The 15704-nt window shown below is 35.2% G+C and overlaps 1 protein-coding gene across 1 annotated transcript in view; it reads left to right on the top strand.

The window, feature by feature from the left end:
* The window catches only part of ADAM18 (ADAM metallopeptidase domain 18), a 175872-nt gene that overhangs the window by 129476 nt on the left and 30692 nt on the right, over nt 1-15704 (top strand). Inside the window, exon 17 of the mRNA XM_045997442.1 lies at nt 2540-2620. Coding sequence (XP_045853398.1) covers nt 2540-2620 — 81 coding nt within the window. The remainder of the gene's footprint in view (nt 1-2539; nt 2621-15704) is intronic.

Raw genomic sequence — 15704 nt, forward strand, 5'->3', positions numbered from 1 at the left:
CTGGCCCCTCGTTCTGTATATTGCCTTAGATTCACTTCTCTGTACATCCTTCCTTCCAGAAAGTTGTTGCTTTTCTGTTCCTAGAATTGCTGCTCCTCTTTGAACTTCTGTTCAGTTTGTAGGTGTTCAGAATAATTTGATGACTATCTAGCTCAACTCCTGGGATATGGGGATATTTAGGTCTCCTACTCCTCCACCATCTTGCTCCTCCCCTGTTTTGTTTTGTTTTTGAGAAATGGTCATTCTGTTTTCATGGTGGCTGCACAATTTTACATTCCCACTAGTAATTCACAAGAGTTCCATTTGACTACTTCTTTACTAACATTTATTTTATGTTTTGTTTCATTTGGATAATAACCATCTTAACAGGTATGAAGTGATATTTTATTGTGTTTTTAATTTTCATTTTCCTAACAATTAATGATGTAGAACTTTTTTTCACAAGCTTGTTGGCTATCCCTATATTTTCTTTGGAGAAATGTCTATTTAAATCTGATGTCCATTTTTAATTTAGTGTTGGTTTTTGTAATTGTTGAGTTTAAAGAATCCTACATATATGTTGGATACATATACCCTTACCAGATCATGATTTGCTAATATTTTCTCCCATTCTATGGATTGCCTTCTCAGTCTCTTGATAGTGCCCTTTGGCACACAAAAGTCCTTTTAATTTTTTTGAAGTCCAATGTACCTGTTATTTCTTTTGTTCCTTATCATTGTGTATCGTATTGAAAAAATCATTTCCAAATCAATGTTATGAAGCTTTCCCCTATGTCTTCTAAGAGCTTTATTATTTAGTCTTTAGGTCTTGAATCCTTTTGAGTTAATTTTTGCATATGGTGTGAGATCTAATTTCATTCTTTTGCATATGGATATCCAATTTTCCTGGATCATTTGTTGAAAGATTATGTTTTGCCATTGAATGGTCTTGGCAGCAAAATTATTTGACCATATATGCAAGGATTTATTTCTTGGCTGTCTAATATATTCCATTTGCCAATATTTCTGAATTTATGCCAAGACTACTGTTTTCATTGCTGTAGCTTTTTAGAAGGTTGTGATATCAAGAAGTGTAATTTCTCCCACTTTGTTCTTTTCTAAGGATATTTTGGCTATTTGATGTCCCTTGAAATTCCATTTTAGGATGGGTTTTCTATTTCTGGAAAGGTGTCTTTAGAATTAGCATCTTAACAATGTCTTCCAGTCCATGAACACAGGGTATCTTTCTATATCTTTATATCTTCACGTCACTTACCTGCTTGGTTTAGTTGGTTAATAATAGTTAATACTGTCACAAATTGAATTATTTTCTTAATTTTTCATAATGTTTATTGCTAGTGGAAAGAAATGAGTTTATTTTTTGTATGTTAATATTTTATCCTGAAACTTTACTGAATTTGCCAATTAGTTTTGAAAAGCTTATTTATGTGTATAGAGTCTTTAGGGTTTTCCATATATAAGATGATGTGATCTGCAAGCAGATAATTTTACTTCGTTCTCTACAGTTTGTATGTCTCGTATTTATTTTTATCACCAAATTTCTTTGGCTAGAATTTCCAAAATTATGTTGAAAAGAGGAGACTGGGGCGCCTGGGTGGCTCAGTGGGTTAAATCCTCTGCCTTCAGCTCAGGTCATGGGCCCAGGGTCCTGGGATCAAGCCCCGCATCAGGATCTCTGCTCAGCAGGGAGCCTGCTTCCTCCTCTCTCTCTGCCTGCCTCTCTGCCCACTTGTGATCTCTGTCAAATAAATAAATAAAACCTTTAAAAAAAAAGAAAAGAAAAGAGGAGGCAAATGTAGGCTGGAATATGCAACATCACTTATGTATTGGGTGTATGTTAATTTTCAGAAAATAATTTCAAAAATCTAATTTTTATTTTTATTATTTTCATATTTTCAATGTATTATTTATAATTTATGTGATTTTTTAAAATAAAACAAAAAAATTTTAAGCCAGGAGGACAGTTAACAAAATTTTGAAAGATAAATGAGCAAAAGTTATATATCCAGGTGACTAATTACCACTAGATTACCCATTTTGACATAACAAGGGTTTTACAATGGATACAAATGTAGTGAAAATATTTTTCCTGACAAATTATTCTTATCAATATTTGACAAATATTCATGATAATAATCCAAAATATTAAAATTTTTGAAGCTCAAACAAAATTAGTGAATTTTGTTCTAATTTTTGAGGGGACAAATCATTAATATTAATCTAGCCAATTATTTATAGTAGAACATTAACATAAATTTTCCTGGTGTATATTTTCAATTCAATTCCAAATTCTAAGTATCAAAACCCAAATTATATTACATTATTATAAAAATTACATCAAGGCAAACACGTTCAGTTATTTTTCTTTTTTCAAAATATTGTTTAGATTTTGTATTGGAATTCTAGACTCTTTGTATCAGAATCAGAGTAATATGGAATAAAATGTCTGAACTTGAGTATCTCTTATGCGTATATAACAAATAACTTTTCTCATATTACTTCAAATGTGTGAATATGAAATATCTTTGTTTTATTTTAGTACTGTATAAATAAAACCTGCAAAGAAGTTCATTTGGTGGAAAACAAATGTAATGCTGTTACAAAATGCAGAGGAAATGGAGTAAGTAAATTTTCTTTTTGTAGTTCTAAATTAAATGTTATTTTTGTGGGTAATTCAAATTAAAGTTTATCTTACTGGAGAGAACTGAGAGTCTAGTTACTTTTAAACTGAACTTGCCAAGGAATAGCTAACCAATATAAAAAAAATAATTGGGGTGATAAATGTCTACCATTTGCATCAACATGGATGGAACAGGAGGGGATTATGCTAAGTGAAATAAATCCAGCAGAGAAAGATACTTATCATACGGTTTCACTCATATGTGGAGCATAAGAAATAGATAAGAGGACCATAGGGGAAGGGATGGAAAACTGAATGGGAAGAACTCAGAGAGGGAGACAAACCATGAAAGACTTTGGACTCTAGGAAACAAACCAAGGGTTACAGAAGGGAGGAGGGTGGATGAATGGGGTAACTGGGTGATGGGTATAAAGGAAAACAGGTGTTGTGTTGAGCACCGGGTGTTATACAAAACTTATGAATCATTGAACACTACAGCAAAAACTAATGATATACTTTATGTTGGCTAATTTAACATAATCATAAAAAATAAAAAGAAAAAAGAAAAAGAAAATCAGTGGGGCTAATTAAAACACTGTTAAACAAACTGTACTACATCTTTTGATTTTATTGTGAAAATCCACAACTTATGAATTCATAACATGTTTGAATGAGAAACACTTATTCTTTTCCTATGCCAATAAATGTATAATTTACTTATAGTTATGAATATATTTTGTTCTCCCTCATTTTCTTTTTTTTTAAAGATTTTATTTATTTATTTGATGAGAGAGATCACAAGTAGGCAGAGAGTCAGGCAGAGAGAGTGAGACGGAAGCAGGCTCCCTCCAGAGCAGAGAGCCAGATGTGGGACTCGATCCCAGGACCCTGAGATCATGACCTGAGCCGAAGGCAGTGGCTTAAACCACTGAGCCACCCAGGCGCCCCTCCCTCATTTTCTTAATAATTAAAATTTATAGCTATATAATGTTTTATACAGAGTATACTTTAAAAAAACCTGTTGACATGTTAGCAAGTTTTCAGATTGTTCCTATGAAGAGGTTTACAGTCATATATGTATCCTCATACAAATTTTTTTTATTTCTTCCCAGTGGCCTATCTATCTTAATCTAATCCAAATCTGCTGTTACTTTTGTATTTAATTTTTACATCTTAAAATTTATAGTTTTGGTCCTTTTAAAATTATTTTTCCTGAAAGAAAATCAGTGTAAGATACAGTCAACATTATAAGAATTATTCCAGATTTACAATATTTATCACTATTCAATTTTATAATTTTTAATTTGATTGGATTTAGAATATATAAAATACATATTCCATTGTCTTTCGATTTCCAGAGGCTCTTAACAAAGAGGATAACTACATTTTCATGTTTTGTTTTTTACTCTCTATAGTTATAATTATTGACCTGATCTTTTGCTTTCCATTGTTTAATTATCTGTTTTAGGTCTCAGCCCAAATTATTTTTATTAAGTCTCAAAACAAAGTTATAGATTATAAATTATTGATACTGTTTCACTGGATACAAATTTGTTTTCTTCACCTACTACTATTTAGATTCCATTTGTATTTTACTTAGTTTTTGGATTTTTAAATAAAATTTTTCTTTTTTATTAATATATCCCTATGTCCAGCATATACTCTATGTTATTTATTTCATTTTTTATTTTTTTAATTAATTTATTTATTTGACAGAGAAATAGCAAGAGAGGGAACACAAGCAGGGGGAGTGAGAGAGGGAGAAGCAGGCTTCCCACCCAGCAGGGAACCCAATGCAGAGCTTTATCCCAGGACCCTGGAATCATGACCTGAGCTGAAGACAGATGTTTAATGACTGAGCTACCCAGGCGCCATATATTTTTTTAATTTTATTTTTCCAGTGTTCCAAGATTCATTGTTTATGCACCACATCCAGTGCTCCATGCAGTATGTGCCCTCCTTAATACCCGCCACCAGGCTCACCCATCCCCAGATCCCCCTTCCATCCAAAAGCTTCACTTTGTTTCTCAGAGTCCACAGTCTCTCATGCTTCCTCTCCCCCTCTGATTTCCCCCAATTCACTTTTCCTTTCCTTCTCCTAATGTCCTCCATGTTATTCCTTGTGTTTCACAAGTAAGTAAAACCATAATTGACTGTCTCTGCTTGACTTATTTCACTCAGCATAATCTTCTCCATCCCGTCCATGTTGATACAAAAGTTGGACATTCATCCTTTCTGATGGCTGTGTTATACTCCTATATATATATATATATATATAGGAGAAGATATGGTCCATATATATATGGACCATATCTTCTTTATCCATTAGTCTGTTGAAGGGCATCTTGGTTATTTCCACTGTTTGGTGACTGTGGCCATTGCTGTTATGAACATTGGGGTGCAGATGTCCCTTCTTTTCACTATATCTGTATCTTTGGGGTAAATACCCAGTAGTGCAATTGCTTGATGGGTCATAGGGTAACTCTATTTTTAATTTCTTAAGGAATCTTCACACTGTTTTCCAAAGTGGCTGCACCAACTTGCATTCCTCCCAACAGTGTAAGAGGGTTTCCCTTTCTCCACATTCTCTCCAACACGTGTTGTTTCCTGTCTTGTTATTTTTTTCCATTCTAACTGGTGTAAGATGGTATCTCAAAGTGGTTTTGATTTGAATGTCCCCTGATAGCTAATGATGATGAACATATTTTCATATGTCTGTTAGCCATTTGTATATGTCTTCTTTGGAGAAGTGTCTATTCATGTCTTCTGCACATTTTTTGGTGTGATTATCTGTTTTATGTGCACTGAGTTTGAGGAGTTCTTTATAGATCTTGGATATCAGCCCTTTATCTGTAGTGTCATTTGTGAATACCTTCTCCCATTCCGTGGGTTGCCTCTTTGTTTTGTTGACTCTTTCCTTTGCTGTGCAGAAGATTTTAATCTTGATGAAGTCCCAAAACTTCATTTTTGCTTTTGTTTCCTTTCCCTTTGGAGACATATCTTAAAAGAAGCTGCTGTGCCTGATGTCAAAGAGGTTACTGCCTATGTTCTCCTCTAGGATTTTGATAGATTCCTGCTTCATGTTGAGGTATTTTATCTATTTCAAGTTTATCTTTGTATATGGTGTAAGAAAATGGTCAAATTTCATTCTTCTATACATAGTTGTCCAATTTTCCCAGCACCATTTATTGAAGATATTGTCTTTTTTTCCCACTGGATATTTTTTCTTGCTTTGGCAAAGATTGGTTGACCATAGAGTTGTGGGTCCATATCTGGACTCTCTACTCTGTTCCACTGGTCTATGTGTCTGTTTTGTGCCAGTACCATGCTCTCTTGGTGATCACAGCTTTGTAGTAAAGCTTGAAATCCAGAAACATGATGCTCCCAGCTTTGTTTTTCTTTTTCAACATTTCCTTAGCAATTTAGGGTCTTTTCTGGTTCCACACTAATTTAAGGGTTGTTCCAGCACTTTGAAAAATGCTGGTTGAATTTTGATCAGGATGACACTGAAAGTATATATTGCTCTGGGCAGTATAGACATTTTAACAATGTTTATTCTTTTGATCCAGGAGCCTGGAATGCTTCTCCATCTTTTTGGGTCTTCTTCAATTTATTTCATGAGGGTTCTGTAGTTCCTTGAGTACAGATCTTCACCTCTTTAGTTAGGTTTATTCCAAGGTATCTTATGGCTCTTGGTGTTATAGTAAGTGGAAACGATTCTCTAATTTCCATTTCTACATTTTCATTGTTAGTGTATAGGAAAGCAACTGATTTCTGTGCATTGATTTTGTGTTCTGCCACATTACTGAATTGCTGTGAGTTCTACTAGTTTAGGGGTAGAGTCATTGGATTTTCCATATAAAGTATAATATCATCTGCGAAGAGAGCATTTGACTTCTTTGCCAATTTGAATACCCTTTATTATTATTTTTGTTGTTGTTTTTGTCTGATTGCTGTTGCTAAGACTTCTAGTACTATGTTGAACAACAGTGGGAAAATGGACATCCTCTTGTTTTCCTGATCTCAAAGGGAAAGCTGTCAGCTTTTCCCCATTGAGGATGATATTTTTAGTTGTGGCTTTTTCATAGATAGATATTATGAAGATAAGGAATGTTCCCTCGATATCTATACTTTGAGGAGTTTTAATCAGGAATGTATGCTGGATTTTATCAAATGCTTTTTCTGCATCAATTTAGAGGACCATGTGTTTCTTCTTTCTTCCCTTATTGATTTGTTCTATCACATTGGTTTGTGAATATTGAACCACCCTTGCATTCCAGGGAAAAATCCCACCTGCTCGTGGTAGATAATTTTTAATGTACATTTGGATCCTGTTAGCTAGGATCTTGTTGAGAATCAATTGTATTCATATTCATCAGAGATATTGGTCTGACATTCTCCTTTTTAATGGGGACTTTGCGTGGTTTGGAGATCAGGGTAATGCTGGCTTCATAGAAAGAGTCTGGAATTTTTCCTTCTGTTTCTGTTTTTTGAAACAGCTTCAGGAGAATAAGCATTATTTCTTCTTTGACTGTTTGGTATATTTCCCCAGGGAATCCATCAGGTCTGGGCTCTTGTTTTGGGGGAGGTTTTTGATCACTCCTTCACTCTCATTACGAGATATTGGTCTGTTCACGTTCCCGATTCCTTCCTGTTTAAGTCTTGGAAGTTTAGAGGTTTCCAGGAATGCATCCATTTCTTCTAAGTTGTTTAACTTATTGGCATGTAGCTGTTGATAATAATTTCTGATGATTGTTTCTATTTCCTTGGTGTTAGTCATGATCTCTCCCCTTTCATTCATAATTTTATTAATTTGGGTCCTCTCTCTTTTCTTTTGGATTAGTTTGGCCAGTAGTTTATTGATCTTGTTGATTCTTTGAAAGAACCAGCTTCTAGTTCTGTTGATGTCTTCTACTATATCTCTAGTTTCTAATTCATTGATCTCTGCTCTAATCTTGATTATTTCCCTTCTTGTGCCTGGTGCTGGCTTAATTTGTTGTTGATTTTCCAGTTCTTTGAGATGTAAAGAGAGCTGGTGTATTCAGGATTTTCAGTTTTTTTTGAGTGAGGCTTGGATGGCTATGTATTTCCCCCTTAGGACCCCCTTTCTGGTATCCCATAGGTTTTGGACCAATGTGTCTTCATTCTCATTGGTTTCCATGAATTGTTTAAGTTCTTCTTTGATTTCCTGATTGATCCAAGCATTCTTAAGCAAGGTGGTCTTTAGCTTCCAGGTGTTTGAATTCCTTCCAAAATTTTCCTTGTGGTTTCAAAACATTGTGATCTGAGAATATGCAGGGAATAATCTCAATCTTTTGGTATTAGTTGAGCCCTGATTTGTGACCCAGTATGTGGTCTATTCTGGAGAGGGCTCCAAGTGTACTCAAGAAGAATGAGTATTCTGTTGTTTTAGGGTGGAATGTTCTGTATATATCTATGAGGTCCATCTGGCCCAATGTGACATTCAAAGCTTTTGTTTCTTTATTTTCTGCTTGGATGATCTGTATATTACTGAGAGTGGTAGTTTAAGATCCCCTACAATTAATGTGTTCATATCAATATGACTATTTTGGTTAGCACTTGACTGATGTAGTTGGCTGCTCCCATATTGGGGGCATAAATATTTTTAATTGTTAAATCTACTGGTTGGATATACCCTTTAAGAATGATGTAGTGTTGGAGCATCTGGGTGGCTCAGTGGGTTAAGCCTCTGACTTCGGCTCAGGTCATGGTCTCAGGGTCCTGGGATAGAGCCCCATGTCAGGCTCTCAGCTCAGCAGAGAGCCTGTTTCCCCCTCTCTCTCTGCCTGCCTCTCTGCCTGCTTGTGATCTCTCTATCTGTCAAATAAATAAAATCTTTTTTTAAAAAAAAAAGAATGATCTAGTGTCCTTCTGTATCTCTGAGTATAGTCTTCAGCTTAAAATCTAATTTATCTGATATGAGAGTCACTTCCCCATCTTTGTTTTGAGGCCCATTGGCATGAAAGATTCTTCTCCATACCCTCATTTTCAGTCTGGATGTATCTTTAAGTTCCAAATATGTCTGTTGTAGACAGCATATGGACTAGTCCTGTCATTTTTATCCAATCTGAGGCCTGTATGGTTTTATGGGAGCCTTTAGGCCATTCTTGTTGAGAGTGATTATTGAAGGAATAGTTTTTATTGACATCATGTTGCCTGTGAAGTCCTTGTTTCTATAGATTATCTCTGTAAATTTCTGTTCTGTCACTCTTGCGTTCTTTCTTTTATAGAAACCCCCCTTAATATTTCTTATAGTGCCATGTTGGTGGTCACATCTTTTAAATCTTGCTGGTCTTGGAAGCTCTTTATCTCTCCATCCATTTTGAATGTCAACCTTGCTGGATAAAATATTCTTGACTACATGTTCTTCTCATTTAGTCCCCTGAATATGTCTTGCCAGCCCTTTCTGGCTTGCCAGGTTTCCATGGACAGGTCATTATTCTGATTGGAATTCTCTCTGAACTTAAGGAATCTCTTCCCCCTAGCTGCCCTTAGGACTTCTTGTTAAAATTATGATCCTGAATTTCACAATCAAGTGTCTGGAGTCTTTCTAAACTTGTTGATCTTGGGTGGTGGATGTGCTTTCTGCCTCTAGGACACAAACACTTGTTCCATTCCCCAGACTGGGGAAATTTTCATCCAGAATTTGTTCAACTATATATTCTAGTTTTCTTTCTTTCTCCACCCCCTCAGGGATCCCAATAATTTTGACACTGGAATGTTTCATGACATCATTTATTTCCCTAATTCTGTTTTTGTGGTTTCTAAGTTGTTTGTTCCAGGCCTCCTCCTGATCCTTCTTATCTATCCATTGGTCTTCTAGATCACTAATTCTATCTTCTGCCTCAGTTACCCTAGCTGTTAGAGTATTTAGATTAGACTGGATCTCATTGGTAACATTTTTTAACTTCTGCCAGATCAGCTCTCACTTCTGCCCTTAGAGATTCTATGTTGTCACTAATGGTTTTCTCCAACCTAGCCATTGCCTGGATAATTGTTATCCTGAATTCCTTTTTGGACAAACTGTTTATGTCCATATCCTATAGTTCCATGGCAGAGGGCACAGTCTGTGAATTTTTCCTCGGTTGAGTGTTCCTTCTCCTAGTCATTTTGGTGAGAGGTAGCTGAGAGAATGTATAGCTGAATATATCAACCACGATCCAGGCAAGGTGCACCATGGAAAGCTTCAGAGCATTCGGAAGTCACAACCAAAAAGAAAGAAAAAAGAAAAAACAGAGAGAAAAGGAGAAAAAAAGAGAGAAAACCCAATCAAAACGAGCCCCAAAAGTAAGATTTATAAGGTACCTAAACAAGAATGAACAAACAAAAAGACCGACAAAAGTAAATGACAAGAAAAATAAGAAAACCCAGCCGAAATGCATCCCAAGTATAAGATTTATATAATAACCAGAATAAAAACAAGTACAGAGAAATACTAACAGAAGAATAAGATGGGAGGGTGGTTATAAATCCTTGATGTGGAGAAGGGAGTTTATTTTGGTTCTCCCTGGGTATATCTTGTTATCTTTGTTAAGGAAAAAGAAACCCTGGTATATGTATGAAAAAAGTTCAAGTTAAAAAGTTATTATAAAATATGTTGTATTATGAAGTATGTAGCTGTAATGGTAAGTAAGTTAAAAAAATTAAAAGAAAAAGAATCGTCAAGAATGAATTAAAAAAAAGAAAGAGAAAGGAGAAAAAAAGAAAGAAAGAAAGAAAGAAAGAAGTTGTATCTATGAAATATACAGGTTTTGAGGCAATATCAGGAGCTTAATATTTTGTTTTCTCCTGATGTTGGGGTTCTAGAGTTTTATGGGGACTCTGTAGTGGATGTCCTCTTGTTCTTTTGGCTTTTCAAGGAGAGGCCTGTTCTATTGTTTTCCAGTCAATCTTGCTTCAGTTGAGTTGCCCTGCCCCCTATCAAGGGGCTTGGGCTCTATGCAAACTGGTTTTTCAGGCTTTTGTTCTCTGTAGGGTTTTGTTCCTTGGTGGCTTTTTGTGGCTTTTCAGAGGGTCAAAACAAAGAATCTGTCTGCACCCAGACCTCCACTTCAGAGAGAAACCTCAGTCTGTACCCCTCTGGATGCTCCAGAACACACAAACTCCCCCTCTGCAAGCACTGCTGAACCTCCCACAGGAGATGTGCACCCCCAGCCATGTCCCAGTTGTCTGTGGGCAAGGGATATGGACCGGAATTTGCACTGGGTTCTCTCAGGCACAGGCGGGAGTGTGCCCAGTCCTGAGAGGTGGTGCAAGCAGTGGAAATCAGCAGGCTCAGGGACCACGGACTGGGGGCCCCACCAGACTCTGCCATGGGTGGTCACTGTCAGTGACCATTCTGGGACCATGGACTTAGGCCCCTGCCTGTGACTGCTGTATTCCACCAGTTGCCCCTTAAGATCTTCTGCTCTTTTTGAGTGCTTTTTTTTTTTTTAAAGATTTTATTTATTTATTTGACAGACAGAGATCACAAGTAGGCAGAGAGGCAGGCAGAGAGAGAGGAGGAGGAAGCAGGCTCCCTGCTGAGCAGAGAGCCTGATGCGGGGCTCGATCCCAGGACCCTGGGATCATGACCTGAGCCGAAGGCAGAGGCTTTAACCCACTGAGCCACCCAGGTGCCCCTTTTTGAGTGCTTTTAACCAGACTCCAAGTTAATGCTGGTCCTGAATCACAGGGCACTTTCCTATTGGGGTATTACTTTCTGTTTATCCTCCGATATCAGTCGGAGCATTCCCACTCTGCTTTACCTGTCCACTGGTGTCTTCTGCCCCATAGAGATCCACATGTATATAATCTTACATCTCAGGATGATTTCATGGGTTTTCAGAGTGTACTGGTAGATATTTAGCTCATTTTAGGGGACCGGTTGAAACAGGGTCTCCTACTTCTCCACCATCTTGCCCCTCCCTCTCAGCATATAAATAAAATTTTTCAACTATGAAATGACATACATAAAATAAGTAAATAAGATTAAACTTCTGCATTTATTTTAAGATTTCCCTATGCCTATTAATTTCAAAATTAAAATATCAAGTAAAATCTAACTGAATCTAGAAGCTCTGTTTACTTTCCAATGGCATCTCACCAGATAGACAACTCTATTATTTACAGTCGATAGGGTTGATTCATAACTATAATTTGCCATTTTAATTCAATTTTATGAGCATGTAGTTGTTTAGAAATCTTATTGTAAAATATTGGCAGGCATTGTACTGTTCTTTTTTTTTCATTTCTGATACACACTTTTTTTTTTATTAATAAGACTATTTTTTACAGCAGTTTTAGGTTCACAGAAAACTTGAGGGAAAAATACAGAATTTTCCCATATATCTCTTTTCCTGACACATGCATCGCCTCCCCCAATGTCAACATCCTGCACCAAAGGTGTAAATTTGTTATAATTTATGAACATACATTGACATACCATATTTACCCAAACTATTGGTAGTTTACATTAGGGTTCATTCTTTGTGTTGTACATTTTATGGTTTTGGATGAATATGAAATATATCCTTTATTAAAACACCATAAGAGAATTTCACTGGCCTAAAAATCTTCTGTGCTCTCCCTCTTTAAGCTTTCCCCCAACCTACAATCCATTATGTTTTTATTGTCTCCGTAGTTGTGCCAAAAGTATATAGCCTTTTCAGAGTAGCTTCTTTCATTTAGTAACATATACTTAAGGTTCCTTCATGTCTGATATCTGGATTTTCCACAGTTTCCCCTTAATACCCATTTATTTATTCACCACTGAAAGGCATATTGGTTGCTTCCAAATTTTTGCAGTTATGAATATAACTACTTAAATATCCATATGCAGATTTTTGTGAAAAGATAAGTCTCCAACTCTTTTGGATGTATACTTTACTTTAAATTAGGCTCCCTCACAATTTATCATTTTATTAATGATCTAAATATACCAAGAAGTTAAAAACAACAGATTATATTGAAAATTTTAGTTGTTGACTATTAGTGGTAGACATTCCTGAATCTGGTACCCATTGTTAAAGACAAAGTTTTCAATATTCAATTCCAAGTCTTTCTTTCATACGTCATGTTTTATTTTATTTTTTTCAGTGTCCCAAGATTCATTGTTTATGCACCACACCCAGTGCTTCATGCAATACATGTCCTCCTTAATACCCACCACCAGGATCACCCATTCTCCCCACCCCTCCAAAACCTTCAGTTTGTTTCTCATAGTCCACAGTCTCTCCTGGCTCATCTCCCTCTCCAATTATTCCCAACTCACTTCTCCTTTCCTCCACCCAATGTCCTCCATGTTATTCCTTATACTACACAAGTAAGTGAAACCATCTGACAATTGACTTTCTCTGCTTGACTTATTTCACACAGCATAATCTACTCCAGTCCTGTCTATCTTGATACGAAAGTTGGGTATTCATCCTTTTTGATAGAGGCATAATATTCCATTGTGTATATGGAACATATCTTCTTTATCCATTCATCTATTGAAGGGCATCTTGGCTCTTTCCACAGTTTGGCGATTATAGCCTTTGCTGTTATGAACATTGGAGTACAGATGTCCCTTCTTTTCACTACATCTGTATCTTTGGGTAAATACCCAATAGTTCAATTGCAGGGTCATAAGGTAGCTCTATTTTTAATTTCTTAAGGAATAGCCACACTGTTTTCCAAAGTAGCTGTACCAATTTGCATTCCCACCAACAGTGTAAGATGTTGTATATAAAAAGTTATCTCCAAACCCAAGGTCACCAAGATTTTCTCCAGTGTTAATCTTCTATAAGTTTTATAGTTTTGTATTTTACATTTAGTTCTATGATCCATTTCAAGCTAATTTTTATGAAAGGCATAAGTACTAATTTTTTGCATGTAAATTTCCATCACCATTTTTTAAAGTATGATTCTCCATTAAACTGCTTTTGCTCCATTATCAAAGACCAGTTGACTATACTTATGTGGATTTAATTCTGGTTTCTCTATTTCATGCTATCAGTCTGTTTATTCCTTTGCCAACACCACACTCTTTTGATTATTTTAGCTCTAAAATAAGTATACATGTCAGGTAGTTAAAGAGAGCCTTCTTTGTTCTTCAGTATTATGTTGGCTATTCTGTGTCTTTTGCCTTTCTATAATAAACATAAGTTTGCCAAATCAGTTTGTCAGATCCACAAAATAACCAAACTGAATTTTGACTGAGATCATATTGAATAGATCAAATGAGGGAAGAACTAACATCTTGACAGCATTGAATCTTCATATTCTTATACATGGACTATCTTTCCATTTATATAGATCTTTGAGTTTATTACATTAGACTTTTGCAGTTTTCCTAATACAGGTCTTTTAAGTTTATAACCAATTATATATATTTTTGGTGTTAATATATATGGTATTGTTTTTAATTTCAAATTCAATTGTTTATTGTTATATATAAATAAGCAATTAACTTATATATTAACTTTTCATTAGGCTGCTTTATGTAATCACTTACTGGTTCTTATAACTCTTTTGTTTATCGTTTGGGATTATTTACACAATCATGTCATCTGAGAACAAAATATTTTATTTCTTTCTTTCCAAATCTTATATCTTTTATTTCCTGTTCTTATTGCATTAGCTAGAACTTCTGGTATAATGTTGAAAAGAGAAAAAATATCAAGAGTAAACATCATGGCCTTGCTCCTGATCTTAGCAGGAAAGCTTCTAGCTTCTCACAATTTTTCTTATATTCTTTCAATGTAGTAGACCATATTAATTTGTGAATTTCTAAATAAAGTAGAGCAATTTTTTATCTGTATATTTAAAAATAGTTTCAAACTTTACAAAGAGTCATATTCAAATAAACATGTCTAAATAAAAAAATAATAAAAATATTTACTTCCTGAAAACAACAAAGGGGATGTATTCATCAGCCCAGGGCACACATCTTACATTCCTCCATCCTCCCATCTGTGACCTTCCATGACCAACACACAAGTGAAAGCTCACAAAATAAGTTATCTTTGTCTCCAAATCCCATGGCTTACTCTCTTCTTTCCACTTTTTTCTTTTCTCCCTCAACATGTCTATTTTTTTACTCTTTCATTTACTTTCTATTTTTTTCCCTTGGTTTCCCCTGATTATCTTATGTATTCTTAGCTTCAATTGTTCTCTACCTTTTTCTTTTTTTATTGAAGTATAATTGACAAATATACATTTGTTCAAGATGTACAATATAATGATTTAATATTTCTATGCATTGCAAAGTGATCACCACAACAATTCTTGTTAACATCCATCATTATACATAGTTGTAACTGTTTTTTCTTGTGTTGAGGAACTTCAAGATCTACTACTTTCTTGGCAACTTTCAAATATTCAATAACATATCATTAACTATATTCACCATACTTATATTACATCCTTATTATTTATTTATTTTATAACTGGAAGCTTTTATCTTTGAAGACCTTCACCCATTTCACCCATCATTCCCTCCCCACCCTTCACCTGTGGCACCTACTAATCTGTTCTCTGTACTTATATGCTTGTTTTTAAAAAATTCTATCTATAGAAGGGATCATATGATATTCAACTTTCTCTGTCTTACTTATTTTACTTAGCATAATCTCAAGATCCATCCATGTTGCCACAAGTGACAAGATTTCATTGTTTCTAATGGCTGAATAATATTCCATTGTGTGTGTGTGTGTGTGTGTGTATGTGTGTGTGTATACATACCACATCTTTTTTTATCCATTTATTCATAGATGAACACTTTCATTGTTTCTGTATCTTGACCATTACAAAAAATGTTACAGTAGATATCTTCTCAAGTTAGTAATTTGGGTTTTTTTTGGATGGATACCCAGAATTGGAAGTACTGGATTGTATGGTAGTTCTATTTTTAATTTTTTTTCAGGAAAAGACATGCTGTTTTCCACAGTGGTTGCACCAGTTTACATCCCCACCAACAGTGCACAATGGTTCCCTTTACTTCTCATCCTGACCAACACTTGTTATTTCATATTTTTTTTAAAGACATTTATTTATTTATTTGACAGATAGAGATCACAAGCAGGAAGAGGGGCAGGCAGAG

Source organism: Meles meles, chromosome 2, assembly GCF_922984935.1.
Source record: "Meles meles chromosome 2, mMelMel3.1 paternal haplotype, whole genome shotgun sequence".
Lineage (NCBI taxonomy): Eukaryota > Metazoa > Chordata > Mammalia > Carnivora > Mustelidae > Meles > Meles meles.